The sequence below is a fragment of the Acipenser ruthenus genome, chromosome 9 (genome assembly GCF_902713425.1).
Source record: "Acipenser ruthenus chromosome 9, fAciRut3.2 maternal haplotype, whole genome shotgun sequence".
NCBI classification, from domain to species: domain Eukaryota; kingdom Metazoa; phylum Chordata; class Actinopteri; order Acipenseriformes; family Acipenseridae; genus Acipenser; species Acipenser ruthenus.
The window spans coordinates 5160920-5177330 of NC_081197.1; the positions used below are offsets into that span (position 1 = coordinate 5160920).

The window sequence follows — 16411 nt, forward strand, 5'->3', positions numbered from 1 at the left end:
TTAAACATTCATCATGGTACTCTGATTAAGGTCTGATATTTATGTAGCTATAATAATAATGTTAATCATAATAATAATAAGTAGAACAGGCTACATGGTAAGGACCTGTTTTGCTATGGTTTTACAATCTCTTCATTGTTCTTTCATTGCAGAGGTTTATCCAGTACTTGGCTTCAAGGAATACATTATTCAACTTGAGTAATTTTTTAGACAAAAGTGGGTTACAAGGTGAGTTAATCGGAGTACAGTTTGAATTAAGAAGTACAGATTTGCAGTGTTAACGCATCACGTTTGGGGGAGGGGTAAAAATATTACCCCTTTTTTAATTCTCTTTTTTCAAACCTGTATCTTTCAATTCTGTTATGCTTTTGTTTGTTGTCACAACTACTGTGTCTCGTTAGTTTGCGTGCAGCACCACTGCACAACCTACTGACAGAAATGTTCTGTGGCATTCTATTTGTAATTGAATTGTAAGAGCGTTCAACTTTTTCTTGGTTGTGATCACCCAACACTAAACCCTCTATCCACATGCAAAAGAACATTCCATTTCATCAAATCATCATTAGTTGGAGCAGAACCGAATTACATAACTACCTATCAGTATTCACAACTTTCCTGCATATTTCTACCACGACTTCTCTGCAGTAAAATGTTGAATGTATCCGTCCAGAACAATTGTAAACACTGACTTTTCATGTTGAGTGACAGCCCAATGATGCCCATGGTTGCCCTACCCCCTGTTGACAGTTTTATGGACTGGATTTCACATTTTTCATCCAAATTCTGTACATTCCCTTGAAACTGTTGAGTCTAATTTAGAAGCCATTGTTGCTGCTGAAAGGTAAAGAAGCCAGAAATGAAAGCCAATATTGCTTCCCAAGGCTAAAGTATAATAACCATGCCGTGTTGTAACTTTTTAGTGCTTTCAAATGCAGTGAATCTCTCTCCTCTCTCTCTCTCTCTCTCTCTCTCTCTCTCTCTCTCTCTCTCTCTCTCTCTCTCTCTCTCTCTCTCTCTCTCTCTCTCTCTTTATTTGTATAAGGTGCCACCACGCAAAATCTTTGGAACTTTCTATCGGTACCATTATTCAGTTACTTTAATGGTCTTTTACTCTACGCACTTGCTAAAGAGAATAGTCTTAGTCGGTGTCGGAATAGTCAGTGATTTCTTATTCTGCCTGCTGGCACCTCTCATCTTCAGATAAGAAAAAAATCTATGTCCCTATGTGCTTCTCAGTTATTGGAGATCTGAAGGCAGTTGTCAAAGGACAGGAGTGTGTGAAATTACTCCAAAATGCCAAATTCCCCACATTTCCCCAATTCCAAGGCTTCATGGGAAGAATGAGCTGTGCATTATAATCATCAGGATAGTACAATGCCTAAAATACTTGCAATTCTCCTCATTAATTCCTGATAAAATATAGGGATTTCTGACAGAGTACTTTTTAACCAAAGAAATGCACATTATATTCTAGTCATAACACTGTGTCCCGTCCCGTCCCCCCCCAGAGCTGATCTTGACAGATATATTTTCAAAAATAATTCTTTAGTCAAGGTTTGCTAGAAAAGCTGTTGTTTTTACAGCAATTACCAGAGGGATTGCTCAACATTTAACATGACTTACAGCAATCTGAATCCCCCCTCCCCCCTTTGCTCCGCACATCCTAAGAAAATGCTGCCACGAAAAGAGACTGACTTGGAAATTAAAATGACAGCTTTTTTCACTGGTTGCTCTGATGGAGCTGTCAGTTTGTAAAGCAGAGTGCATTTCTTGCTTGTCTGAACGGCCCTCGCCATTAGTTGCTACTCTCCCTGCTGGTGTTAAATGCTGTCAGTTGCAAAGAGAGGGTTAAGAAAATGCCGAGTGGACAACTCTTTTCTTAATTCTGTGTCTTGAACTGCATGTAATCCACTGGTTTGTATCCACACTAGTTATTTTTCTTTGTGCAGGTGTTTCGTAGGCCATTTGGGAAGACCATAACTTAAAAAAAAATATTTTATCAGTTTTAAATCGATTTGGCACGACTTAATTGCTCAGGCAGCAGGTGACAATGTGAGAAAATGTGAAAGTGTCCCTAATAAAAGATGTTGCTCAGTAAAATGGTAGAAGCCATTTCAGTACATTAAGATGCATAAAATATATAGTTTACCAGAACTTTAACCAAACTCTTTCTTCTCTTTCCCCCCCCCAAGGCTACGACATGTCTACGTTTATCAGGCGGTATAGCAGATACCTGAATGATAAAGCAGTTTCATACAGACAAGTTGCTTTTGACTTTACAAAGGTGAAAAGAGGGTAAGAGCTGTGTGTGATATTTATTTATTTATTTATTTATTTATTTATTTATTTTCAGTTCCCCAAATATTTATAACGGCGTCCTCCTAAGCTCACAAACGTGTTTATTTTAACTTGCATTTATTTTTAAAGGATGATTCTTAATGGTGTTCTGACGTATCGATCTTCCTGGGGAATGTGTTTCTGTTGCTTAACTGCTGGCCATGCGTTTCCTCCTCCCACATCTAAAGCCAGCTTCTTTTTATTTACTACTTGTTCCTGCTACTTGTTGGCATTACAGTAGCAATATTATCACTGGTCCCATTGTCTGTGTGTGTTTGTTTTTTTATTTATTAGTTTTTTGGTTTTGCATTTGTTCTTGTTTGCCTGGTTTTACTTTTTATAATATGTAGATGTATTTTTATTGTAATGGTATTGGAAAGTAATGCGTGTTTTACATTTTGCAGAGCTGATGGGGTGATGAGAACTATGAACACAGAAAAACTGCTAAAAACAATACCAATAATCCAAAATCAGATGGACACACTGCTAGACTTCAATGTGAGTGTAAATCAGTCGGCTGTATCCTGTCCCAGGGAAGACTAAATATGTTATAGTGCAATAGGTTACAGCTTCATATCAGAATCAAGCCTAAATGTAACCGGATACTGTACAGTACACATCCAGCAGAACAGACCTGCAGCATATAGCAAAAGCAACCCCTGTCTATGGAGCACATTCAACTCTAAATGGATATAAAACTTCAGTTGAATGTAGATTCTCCTATACTTTTAAGCCTTAATCATAGTGTAAACTAATAGTGGCTAGCGATTTAGAAAGGCTTCTTTTTTTGTGCAAATGCAGGAAGAAAATTCCAAAAAGATGTGTTGAAAATCAGAGGGGTGAAAAATAGATATGGACTTTTAAACAGAGATGTTGTCTTCTGCGATTTTTTGCAAACTAGTTAACTGTGTTAATGGAAGGATGCACAGTGCAGTTCAGTTAATATGCTTTGGGTTTTCCACAGGTCAATGCCAATGAACTCACAAATGGGGTGGTCAATGCAGCCTTCATGCTCCTGTTCAAAGATGCCATTAGACTGTTTGCTGCTTATAATGAAGGAATTATTAACCTGCTGGGTAAGTGACTCTTATTTTCTGAAAAGAGCACGTATTGATTGAGGGCACGTGTTGATTGATTTCAATAATGTGAAAGGATGAGGAATTGAACCCACCACATGTTTTATTTGGGGGGGGGGGGGACTGCTATGCAGCTTTTAAATATTAGTAGACCTCCAAATAATAATGGATTTAGGATTGTACTAGTCCTCATACAAATGCAACCTCAAATTCCTATTTCAGATTCACAAATCTTATCACTTCACTTATATTAGACTTACGACAACACATCTGAAATTGTTTTACATAATTATATAGAAAATGTATTGTATGTTAAAGGCTAAAATGCTCACTTACTCATTATAATGTTGGATCATTTGACATTTTAAAATTAATTCCTTAGTACTAGAATTTAAATTAGTTGCAGAAGCCAAAATTATTACAATTTTGAACACCTTCAAGGTCAGGCTTATAGCATACATTGATTGTCCTGTCAGCTTGTCACGCACCCCACAGAGCACTTGCAGACTTTCTTAGCAGAGATTGCTATGTATGCAGGAATTACTTAATTTTGCTGGGTGTGAGATGTAGTCTTCTCACACGACTGTGCTAAGCTGTGCACACATCATTTTATATACACACAATGTTTTCAGGAGGGAAAGTTTCAGATTAGGGAAGAGGGGGGAGGGGATATAGGTTCTAATTATTACTGAGCATCAGGTAGAGGTGGAAAGCTCATGTGCGGCTCGCAGTAAAATGTGGATTGTCTCCAGTTGATATGCCTTTTCCAACCCTGCTGAGTAACACTTTTGGATTTGTTCTTGCAAAATAATATTTTCTATGCGAGTCGTGCGTTTTGGCTTGTCTCTTATTTTTTTGGGTACCTCCCAGTACAGTTTCCTGTTTATGGTCACATACAAACATCTGCTTAATTTATGAAAATGACAGAGTGATTGTTTTGAGGTTTACAAATGGTTTTGACCCAGCCTGATGGTGGGCTAAATACCACATTGAGGGAAGCAAACATTTTTGTCATGCAAGCAAATGCATCAACCAGCAGTTTTAAACAATGTCATTCAGATAGGAAAACAAAGGTATGGGTTATTTAAAGACACTGGAAATCTGCTTTATTGGCATGTAAAATCGCTGTAGCAAGTTTTACAAGATTTAAGTGCTGTATTCCTACTAAAATCTTCTTCTTTTTTTTTTTTTAAATTAGAAAAATATTTCGATATGAAGAAAATCCAATGCAAAGAGGGGCTTGACATCTACAAGAAATTCCTCACCAGAATGACCAGGATCTCAGAATTCCTGAAAGTCGCTGAAGTGAGTGGTATTTCTTTTTGGTTTAATATTTATTATAATAAATAAGAATAATCGAGTTGAAAAACACACTGCTCCTTTATTTATTTATTTATTTATTTATTTATTTATTTTTACAGCAAGTTGGGATTGATAAGGGAGACATACCAGACCTTTCTCAGGTAAGTGTCCAGTGATGCTTTTTAACGTTTGAGAGTTTGGACATTTCTTTTACTTTTATGTAGCTTGACATTTAAAGACTAATAAAGCTAATAAATAACACTTTTATCAAGTGTTCATGGCCAAAATCTCGCAGCCTTTCCAATCTTTAATGTTAAATGGCACTAACTTTTACACAAACGGGCAGATTATGCACTGCCAGGTGCATGGATGCTTTAAGTGCATGTAGCCTTCAGGGAAATCTTCTACTGTTTCTTTTCTTAACTTTTCACGCTATACAGCAAATAAAGGTGTTACCAGAGTGTATCCTCTCTCAATGGTGCATACAATGCAATTGTATCGAATTGTTTCTCAAGGGGTATTTTATTGTAAACTCAAGGAAGTGTAGAAGTCAGACATTTTGTGCAGCATGTGTACTGTACACCAACAAAATTGATTTAAATACATCTTTATAATTGAGAATGGAAGCTCTGAACCATTCTGATAACCCAAGGTTGCAAGTTCCTCCTCAGCCATCATTTTTATGATGGCAGAGAGCTAATACTGCAGTGTTCTTGCTCAAGAGTGAGAGCTCGGTTTGAAATGCCCAAAGCTGGCCTTGTGGATGCCATTGGCATTGGAGAAACATGTAGCTGACCCATGCTTACCTTCCAAGTAAATATATTGGAAAGAACTATTATACTTTCATTTGCATATCTTAATAGTCCACTAAATAAAGCAAATAAGATTATTATCAAGCAAATAAGGGTTTATTATGCTTTTCTCATATGTTATACAGGACTGTGAAAGTATAATATGCACAAAATATATGAGAATAATGATATATACTGATTTATGTATTTCTTGCAATTACCACCTTTATCTTCTGTATTTTCCTTATCTTTCCATTTTCAGTTTACAGTTTGTGTAAGTATCTGCATCTCACTCTTTTTATCAATCTATATTTTTTTGCAATTGCTTGATTGTTGGTGTATTTGTGTTTTAAAATAATAAATATCTTGCATGGTTTTTCCAAAAATGATCACTCTGGAATCTCTGATATTGTTGTAGGCACCTAGCAGCCTTCTCGAAGCTTTAGAACAGCACTTGGCTTCTTTAGAAGGGAAAAAGGTCAAAGATTCCACAGCTGCAAGCAGGCAAGTTTGACTACTGGGTTATTAAATTATGTGCACTTAGTGCTCAGATGAGTGTTTAGTTTGTCCACGTGGACAGAATTTTACTTGGGTGGATCATAACTCTGTTTTGAAACTGGATTACTTTCATACCACATCAGAAACAAAAAATGTTGGCATGTTATTTTGGGTGGGTGGGGGTTAATGTATACTGTTACTGGACAGGACTTGATCAACAAACAGAATTGGAGGCACAGAATAATTATTTTATCTTATTTATATTTCAATGGCTTATTACTTTTTCATTCTGTCACAAGTTACTGATCAGTTTTTAGTATCCGGTATTTTTGGTATTTACACTACTGCAGATATACACATTCACATTTAGATCTCATTTAAAATCAGTAGTGTAACATTTTTTTTTTATGTAATATACAAGCAGCACTGAGTTGTTGTTTTCTTGCCATCTTCATGAGCGGTGTTAATGTATAAGGAGTAAACAGTGGTGAGTTTTTAGTTATTATTATTAGACTGCAGAGTCAGAAAGGACAGTAACATACAGCTTTGCAGGGTCAAGCTTAGCTTGGTTTACTTCTCACAACGTGCCTGACCCTGAGAGTATTCAGATCATAGCTTTCCTACAGTTATTCTGAACCTAATGGTTTTAACATACAGTGCCAAATTCTACAGGGAAGGGGGTTTGGCAGAGGATTGGCTGTGTGGAAAAGCAGCTGTGGTGCCAAGGAAGCTACAGAGCATCTTTAGTCATCAGACAGCTGGAAAAAAAATGATGCTTTGAAGCACTGTTTTTAAGCTGCCAGAATAACAATGTATTAATTCTAGAGACTGAATTGTACCATAAAAATTTTGATTTCATGGTTTAAATTGCAGTCTTGTGTTTTTCTTTGTTCTGTTTTGTATCCACCTCGGTACCCTCGGCTATTTCTGAAAAATAATTTAAAAAAAAAAAAAAAAAAAAAATCCCCCTGTTAGTTAATAGCCTGTACCCCCTAAATCAGTGGTTCCCAACCCTGGTCCTGGGGACCCCCTGTGTCTACTGGTCTTCATTCCAACTGAGCATGAGACCCTTAATTGAACTTAATTAATTTTCTAACTTTTTCTAATTGTTTTCAGCTCTTAAACAGTTGCAGGTTTCAAGTTGGCTATACTATTTTATAAGTTACTTGGATCCTGCAACTGTTTAAGAGCTATAAACAATTACAAAGGTCTACTTAAGCAAATGATCAGTTTAATTATGGGTTTAGTTAAGTAACTGAGCATTCAGTTGGAATGAAAACCAACAGAGACAGGGAGTCCCCAGGATCAGGGTTAGGAACCATTGCTCTAAATGATGATATATTAATAGGTAGTTGGACATACACATTAAAGCTTTCTCCCTGTACTGAATTTATAAATACTGAAATATGTACTTAAGCACAGGTGACATACAGCTTGTGCCACTAGAAACCACTGTGCTTCTCTAGCACTTTTTGTATCCCTTTGGCACCTCCTCTGTATCCACATGAATGACATAAAAGCTCCTAAATGAGTCAGTCTTGAGTCTTCCACACAGATCGTTTGTCTTATTTTAAATGCAGAAATTTATAGTCTTTTGACTCTCCTTGTAATGCCGAAGTATTTTTGTATGGAGAAAATAAATTGCAGGCTTTGGCGCTGGATTGTAAACACAATGTGCTATTTGAAAGAGTACTGCCCTGGCAGATGATATCATTACTGCATATTGGTTAGATTAAAAATGATCATGCATGAGAAATGTCATAGATTTAGTTATTTTCAGAAGTCGTTGTTGTGTTGTGTGTTTTTTTTTTTTTATTCTACAATTTCCAAGCCGCGTCTTCTTTTGAAGATACTGTTTTTCTAAGAACATAAGAGGTCTTTTAGAAGTGCCAACAAAGCTCTTTCTCCATCCTATAGGGATGTTTATTTTTATACAGTGAACCTCTTCCTATTGAAAGTCATCTAACTCTTCCTGTCTGACATTCCCAGGGCCAGCACTCTCTCAAATGCTGTCTCATCACTTGCAAATACCGGCATATCTTTCACCAAAGTGGACGAAAGGGAAAAACAAGTGGCCCTGGAGGAAGAGCAGGCACGCTTAAAAGCACTGAAGGTACATTTTTGTTTTTTTAAAATTAGACTTCTCATTGGCTTCCGGAATGTCAAGTTAGGTTTTTTTTTCGTTTTTTTTTCCATGTACAAGACGATGTGTAGTCTCCAATTGGGCTTCCTTCCAAACGTCTTTTACTATTTTTGTTCTGAGAAAACACTGTTCTTGCTTACAGTTGAAGGATGTACACCACCTGCAGATCTAAAGTCCACAAGTTAATCTCGAACGACTTGTCGTAATATATTTTGTTATAATGAATCAAGCATTGTTCTACTTTTAAGTCTTTTTAAAAGTGCTTTGCTCAATATAGTAATTAGTCTAATGGCTTGTTTCCAGTACAGTTTGCCTGGTTTTCTAGCCGGGAGTAGCTGACACTAAGATCAATTCACAATTCATCGCTCAGTGTTTTGTGTGACCCCAAGCATACCAAATTGCTATAGTTTTATACCACAACATTTACTTTTGAAGACCATAAATACAAATTAAAAAAAAAAAAAAAAAAGCTAAGCTTAGCAGTGCCTTTTTTAAAATCATGCTTTTGCCAGCAGCTTTGAAATAGAGGGAGAGAGAGAAACAGTTTAACATTATAAAGTATATCCTTCAAGAACCATTAAATGTAGTACTTTTAAGATGCTATGACCTTTGGCCTTTCAAAAACTGCCGTAGCAGGAGTGGCTGTTTACTAATAGAAACAGTGGCAATCAAGTGTGGTTTTGCTGCCAAATACTGTTGTATGAACCAAGAGGTTGCGAGTTCAATGACCTAGACCATTCTTTGTGTCTAGTTAAGCCCACTGGTGAGTAGTTGTTTGTAGTTGAAGCTACATCTTTATTTTTCTCGAACTGATTTGATTTTGGATTTCCGTTGATGTTGGACTACCTGTAAAGTTAACAAGTAAATGTGTTGAGAATATTCGATGTTTTGAATTTTGACTTGTTCTATCTAGGAACAGAGGCTGAAGGAAATGGCTAAGAAAGGTCCATCCTCCTCTGCCACAACAGCAGCCTCTCCTGTCTTGACCACCGGAGGGGGTATCTGTACAACGCCCGCTATAGACCTCTTCTCAACTCCCAGCTCCACAAACAGGTCCTGATGACAAATCTCTCCTGCATGGATATCATTTTAGATAATGTTCACATACAACCCATAAGACCATGCTGGGTAGCACTGCCTGAAATCCAGTGTTTTAAGTTTTGGCATTGTAAGGTTAAACAAACTCTTCTGCTTGTGTCTCTCCAGCTCCTCAAGGATGCCAAATGACTTGCTTGATTTGCAGCCAGCATTTCAAACATCAATGCATCCGATCGCAACTGTACCAGGAGCGAATACATGGGGAGGTAGGAAGGACTCCAAGAATACCAGAGTATCAATATGAACGCTTTACCAAGAATATACTTTTTGAATTGCCTCCTTGAAGTGTGGTGTACACAAGTGTTTGAAAAGTTCTGAAACGTGGCATGAACACGTTCATGAGAGTATAGAGTCCAGGTCATGGTGGCATTTATGATATGCTCACCCAATTTTGTGGAACTTATGCCTGAACCTTTGTTACAAGGTTTTTTGGGGATGTAGGATGATCTGATAAGTTAGAAATGTTTTGACTACAAGTGTTTCTCTCTTTTTGAAGATGTTTGTCATTTGCATTTTTTGTTTAGCATTTCAGAATATTCTAATTCTCTTGTAGTATTTGACAGTCGGGTAGAACAATGTGCTGCAGGGGGGTGATAGAAGAATTAGGGAATTTAAAACCATTGCCTTTGAGAGTCTTTGGGCAGAAATCTATAATGTATACAAGTGTGTTTTATTTACAATTTTATAGTTTTAAACTGTAAACCAATGTCATATTTCTTGAGGAAATATTGTTTTAACAAATTGAAATCAATCAAAAGAAAGGTTGTTCAAAAGTTTGTTTGTACCGGGAAGTCAAACATTTAGAAAAATGACTGCTCCACAAAGATCAACAAAGGCACCATTTTCCAGCATTCAAGCCAGTAAAGTTTGGGTTTGTTCCAGTTTTGAATTCTTTTTAATGCTACAGTAAGTTTATAAATAAGCGAGGACGTTGCATAAAACAGTTTGTATGTGAAATATTTTTTACAGCCAATCAAACCGCAACAGCAATGCGCAGTTATGTAACTGTGCCCCTTAATCAATTAAGCTTTGATCCATCTTGGCCATGGCAAAATCCTATTAATAAGATGATTGCTGTTATAAGCCGAATGACCTATGAAGTAATTATGTAATTTATTTTTCCAAATCTCATTTTATTGTGTTTCAGAAAGCTATCTATGGATAGCCTAGAAACCAACATTTTTGTTAATGTTTTGAGATCAGGAAATTGAATGTTCTGTAGTATGTTTGTTTAATAGACTATTGATGCAGCTGCATTTCATTATTTTATCGCCCCAAGAACATTTTAAATCTAATATGGGTTTGGAAAGATTGTGGTACATGGCAATGTGCTAAATGGCTTTTTCTGTTCGCGAAACAATTCGATGACTGCAATAAACCTAAGAGTTGCTGTGTGGGCTCCAAAGGTCAAGAGTAACTGACTTGAAAGCGTTTGCGTATTAACAATTTTTTTTCTTTTTTTTTTTTATTTCAAAGTAGCTTTCTTTCACAACCTTGTTGCAGCAGCTACTATTTTGCTTTTTGTTATGTGGAAGGAGACTGTGTTAAAGCATTGTTCTCAGAATAGATTACATCCGATTTTACTGTTTTGAATGCACTTTTGTTGTGGCTTGAAAAGGCATTGTTAAACCTAGGGGATTTAAGGAGAGGAGGTGGAAATCTAACCACAATCTGATTTAAATTCAGTTGACTTCAATAACAGTTGATTCCAGGCCCCTACGGTTCCTATTTCTTAGCATGCCTCCTTTTTTTAAACGCTCATTCTCCTGACATTCTGCCGTTGTCTTTGTCATAATTCTTCCGCTAATATTTTCCTTTTCTCTTGTTTTCTTTCCTTTGCATGCATAGATCCTTTTACTTCTACTGATGCTGTTGATGACTCCATTCCAAACTTAAACCCTTTCCTTACACAACCTGTTGTCGAAGCCTCTGTTGTGTCTTCAGACGCTGTTAGTTTTTCTTCTAGGACACCCAGTCATGAAATGTTTGGTGGTAAAATACCTTTTCTTTCTCTCCTTCTTCTTTTGTGTTCCTTTCCTTTTTATTTAATTTATTTCGTATCTGTTTTCTTGTTCTGAGTAAAAAATAAAAAAAATAAAAATAATAATAATAATAATAAAAATAAATAAATCACAATGTGACATGTAAGACTTTCTCAGTCCCATGTGCGTCTTGCATGTTGGATCATCAGACAGTTTTGTTTTTAGTTATGTTTCGGTGTAAGCCTAACAAAGTGTTGATTACAAATATTCAAATACATTTTGTGCTTCATGCTGTTTGTAAAGATTGTGCAGTGAGTGTGCAGCTCCTAGGTTGGTAAATAAGTTAAACCAGTCAAGGTACAGTAGATCATTCTGGGGTTGTCCAACTCCGTGATGGGAAAGCCCAGTCCCTAGATGGTTCTGTTCTGCTCTCTCTGAAATAAATGATTGGGTGAGGGATGGAACATGGTTAATCAACCACAAACTGTATGCTAAAATAAAGTGGCTGTCTAGTAGTAGTTTGTTTGTGGAATACAGTTTTATTAAATTATTAAATACATCCATGCATGTTTTCTTAATATTTAAAGACATATCTTTTTTTATTATTATTATCGTTGACCATCTTAGTTTAAATATCTGCTCCAGAAACATTGAATTTTGTTTTGATATGTAAATAGGCATATACTTGCTAAGTAGAAAAAAAAAACAAAAAAAACCTTTGTTCCTGAATGTGAATATTTTTGATTCTTTAGATCATTTCAATCCCTTTATTGATTCAAGCTCCTCTGTTGCAACAAATTATGAACACACAGTTCGGATAGAGCAATTTATATCAGGTACTTAAAACTGAAACGGTATGTTTTCTGAAACTAGAAAACATAGACCTGAACTTGTCATAAGTTCATTTGTGGAGACTTTATTACAGAAATGCATCCTGCAGTCTGTTTACCTAATGTGTTCTACTTGTGTGGTGTTGGTTAGCTTTTTAGTTTTATTTGTCTAGTTTTCTTTCTTTTGTTTTTTTGTTTTTTTTATAAATCTTTTGAATAGTTTTTTGTTCTTTTGTGTGAAATCTATACCTACTTTTCTATTATTTCCAGAGCTCCATTTAAGGTTTTCACTCTTACATTGTTCTCCTAAAACTCTCTTTCTCTCGCTACCCTTACTTGTGCCTGACTACCTGTCAGATTCCTTTTGTGGTCCACCAGCTTACCCTAGTGCTTCCCTCTTCCACACTGAGCCCTCTGCTGTAGCTGGTCTATTTGGAGGTAGGTATGTGTTTTGTGTTTTTGTTCTTCTGTCTGTACGGTACCTTTACTCCTAAACGGTGAGCATTGAGTGTTTGTAATATTGCTGCATCGTTTGTGTTGCTTTTTATTTTATTAACACATGGACCTTGAAACATGTACATTTCGGAAGCTCAAGCTATTTCAGTGCCCCTTTCCTCCAGTTTCAGGATGCCATTCAAGCACAAAGGGGATGCTTTTAATTATTTCATAGAAAGAGTGCAAATTTTTGTACTGTGCTGTGCATTTGGTGTTTTGTCAGTAAATGTTCTTAACTGGCTGCCTAGCGTATTCCAAACTTATGCTAAAGAACAACTTTTTTTATTTTGTATATTTCATCAGTCAAAGAGAGTCCTGCATACTTTCCCTGATAAGTGCTTCCTACTGGTTGAAATACAAATATAGCACCAGTTTGACACTAATGTCCTGTATTTGCAGTAGGTATGATAGCCATAAAGCTAGTTCTTTGATGGGGACAATATGCCTTCTTAGAAGTCCTTAAAATGTCTTCCAAATTATATATATATATATATAAAATTATTGTTTTAACTGGGAGTTCCTTGGGGAATGTATTGGGCAGAAGTGAACCGGTCACACTTCTAAAAGGCCTATTACCTTTTAAAGGGAAAAAAAAAACTAAAATAAATTATATGGAATGCTCCAAGTAAACAAACTGAGATTTTAAAAGAGCCGACTTTGGCATCTCCAGGGACCAGTTCAATTCAAACCATGGCGTGCTGTTGAATCAGCTGGCTGTCTTGGATGCCAGGTGGAATAGAAGCTGACTGCTGCAGTGTAGAGCAGCATTTTGCCATAGTCTGTCCTGCTGAATGACTATCTTAAAGGGGATTATAGATACAGTAGCTAATTTGGGGGAGGGGAGGGGGAATCTTACCTGTTATTCACTTACATTAGTTATCATTTTTATTGAAACCTTTCTTAGAAATGAGTGTAGTACTGTATTTATATATTGACACTGAATTTGCATTACAAAGATTTAATTTCTGACTCCTTATATAGAATGTATTTGTGTACTCTGTTTTCCAAGGTTTTGATAAGATGTTTGATATGCTAACATCTTTATAAAGAGACTCTTTTTGATATTGAAGTCTGCAGGGTATAAGCACTGTGATCCAGAAATGCCAGAGTGCAGCGCTTAATGTTTTATATACACAGTGACATGTTTAAATGCTGTACTTTAGCAAGGCGCTCTCTGTTGAACTGAAAATGTTATAGTTAGCTGACTGCTTATAAGTAATGTACAATATACCCTCCCCCCCCTTGAAATGTATTGGAAAGAACCTTTGCTGTTAGGTAGTTGCTGTGGGCTGTTAAATGTACAGCTGGTTTAACCTGACACTCCTTCTCTCACACATTTTACAGTTAATGTTACATGCTGAAGCTACAGCGTGTGCTCTTTTACCAACCTCTTGTTCGTATCCTGTTTGGGGTTCAAGATCCTTATTTTTCTTTTAAAACTGAAACATGATTTGAATGTAGTAGTTACTGTAGCAGACGGGATCGCACTGTACCTTTTGATCACTGTGTACTGAGAATCTTTTTCTCATTCTGGTATTGAAGGGTTCACTCAGTCTCCAGCTCCTCAGCCACAGACCTCAGCAGGCCTTAACGTTGACTTTGATTCAGTGTTTGGCAATAAATCATCTTCTGCTAATAACCTAGATGCTGGTGGTAAGTGATACATGCATTATCATTATGGATCTGTATTTTTCAATAAGTAATGAACTTTCAGTTCTAACTGGGTTTTGTGAAACCTTTTTGGTTCCCTTTTTCCTTTCAATGTTTGCCATTTAACTCATGAAATACTAATATAATTGAGCACTTTTTTTTAAGTTCATGACAAAAAAGTGCCCTGCACTGATGTTATTTGGTTTACATGCAAGCTGGTCAGTCTGTGGATTTTGTAGCGGCTTGTGCATACAGGGCTACAGTACTATTGTACACAGCTTTTTCTATTTCCCCCCTCAAGCCAACAAACATTTGGGTCTGTTTTTTTTTTTTTAATGATGTGAACAGCAGCAGATCTGAATACTACCACCTTAAAACTAATAAACCTGATTTTCAGGGGGCCCTATTATACTTTATTTTTATTGTATGCAGTAATGTTAACAAGTGAGCCCATAAATAACCCCTGCACGGAAATCTGGATTAGTAGCTGGATTAGTACTGAATTGGTGTGGCAATATTCATATCCACCACTGCCTATATCGTTACAATAGACCCAATAAACAAACAGCTGAATTCTGACACGTTCATAGTGGACCCATTATGCATTCCAAAGAACAACTTGGTGTTTTAATGCTTATCAATGCTGAAGGGAAAGGTTTCACATTTAGATCTAATCGGGGGTGATTGCTGGAAAATAAACCTGGCAGCAACATCTTCCATTTAGATCTGTCCATGGAGCTGATGAGAACTTTCCAACTTTGGTGCCTGTTTTAGTCCTCTAAAAAACGGCTAAACTCTTAAACACCAGGTTAATCCTGATGCATTTAAAAATGGAAATTTTTATCTGCCTTTCATTTGGGTAATCGTTCTTTCATTTGACATTTTAGACTGTTTTCAATTGGATTTGTCAGAATTTCCCAAAAATCGAAAATATCAGGATAACTTTTCAACAAAAAAGAACTAAAGAATAAATCCAGTTACGAAAGTTTCTGGCAAACTATTGAGAAGTTATTGCTGTTCAAAAACATTCTGAAACATTGCCCAGATGAAAACAGACCCCTTTGTTGGAAGCGCATGTTCTCATCCCTGAATGATGTATATGCTGGATTGTATTTTGCCATTGCACATTTTCTTCTTCACAGCATTATAGGAACTTTAGTCATAACTAAGGCTGTAAATGTACGTTTTATAGATTCATTGTTTTAACCTTTTGTGTAAACAGTTGTTTCAATGAATAATTAAAATATAGTTATATATTTAAGGACTGTGCTGTTTTTATTTTTTATTATTATTATTTTATTTTTTTTAATGTTTTGCCACTTAAATCTTTACAGCCTTAAGCTTAACATGATCCATTTAGAAGGCATGATAATGCATGCTAAAGGTACACAGGATTATTATGCTTTGAGCTAGCCTAAATTCAGATAACTATCTTGCCTCTAAGTCGGCTGTATCACGTTTCTGAGCCACAACATGTACAGTACACTTGAAAACGCTTTTTCTATAGCAAACAAGTGAACCTGTGGTTTGTTTGTTTTTTTTTGGGGGGGGGGGGGGGGAGTTTCTGTTCCATGTTTTTATAGAGCATGTTATGATTTAAAAAAATCACTTTGCATAGTACATAGAAATATTGATTTGGTACGTAGCAGAGAAACTAATGCCCCAGTATTTGATATAGTGGTAACAATGTATTATAGAGACTCCTATTTGTTTAAATATAAACATGTGTATTGAATGCTGTTACACTTTTACATTAACTATACCAACCCCCCCCCCCCACCACCACCACCACGATACTTAATCTTGTTTTTTTCTTTCCCCCCCTTTTTTTTTATAAACAAAAAAAAAAAAATCTTTGGGCCTTGGCTTTGGCTTTGGCTTTGCATGGCATGCATGACTGGGTGAGTTGAGACTTCAGACTTTTTAAAACCAGTAGCAATCAAATTTGGATATCCTGTATAATATTGTGATGGTGTTAAACTTTTTTTCCCCTTTCCTTCTTTTCTGTTTTGTTTTCCTCCCTTCCCTCTTGTCCACTTTCTTTAAGATGTTTTAGGTGGAATCCTGAAACCAACAGTGACTTCTCAAAACCAGAGTCTGCCTATTTCCAAGCAGCAGGCTGGCATATTAGTGTCTGACGATTTGGATTCATCGCTCGCCAACCTCGTAGGCAGTATGTATTGTATTGTATTGTATTGTATTGTATTGT

The 16411-nt window shown here is 36.3% G+C and overlaps 1 protein-coding gene across 20 annotated transcripts in view; it reads left to right on the forward strand.

Moving 5' to 3' along the window:
• LOC117406095 (phosphatidylinositol-binding clathrin assembly protein-like) overlaps positions 1–16411 on the forward strand; it is a 38980-nt gene that overhangs the window by 13632 nt on the left and 8937 nt on the right. For 6 of the 20 annotated variants that reach the window (XM_059030900.1, XM_034923886.2, XM_059030903.1 and 3 more), the window contains exons 3-17: positions 153–228; positions 2193–2295; positions 2742–2835; positions 3302–3413; positions 4612–4718; positions 4835–4876; positions 5925–6010; positions 7994–8117; positions 9061–9200; positions 9354–9451; positions 11094–11237; positions 11980–12063; positions 12415–12495; positions 14095–14205; positions 16250–16375. In XM_059030900.1, the coding sequence (XP_058886883.1) occupies positions 153–228; positions 2193–2295; positions 2742–2835; positions 3302–3413; positions 4612–4718; positions 4835–4876; positions 5925–6010; positions 7994–8117; positions 9061–9200; positions 9354–9451; positions 11094–11237; positions 11980–12063; positions 12415–12495; positions 14095–14205; positions 16250–16375 (1528 nt within the window). The remainder of the gene's footprint in view (positions 1–152; positions 229–2192; positions 2296–2741; positions 2836–3301; positions 3414–4611; positions 4719–4834; positions 4877–5924; positions 6011–7993; positions 8118–9060; positions 9201–9353; positions 9452–11093; positions 11238–11979; positions 12064–12414; positions 12496–14094; positions 14206–16249; positions 16376–16411) is intronic. The other 14 variants (XM_059030910.1, XM_034923904.2, XM_034923905.2 and 11 more) reach the window with 9 other exon arrangements.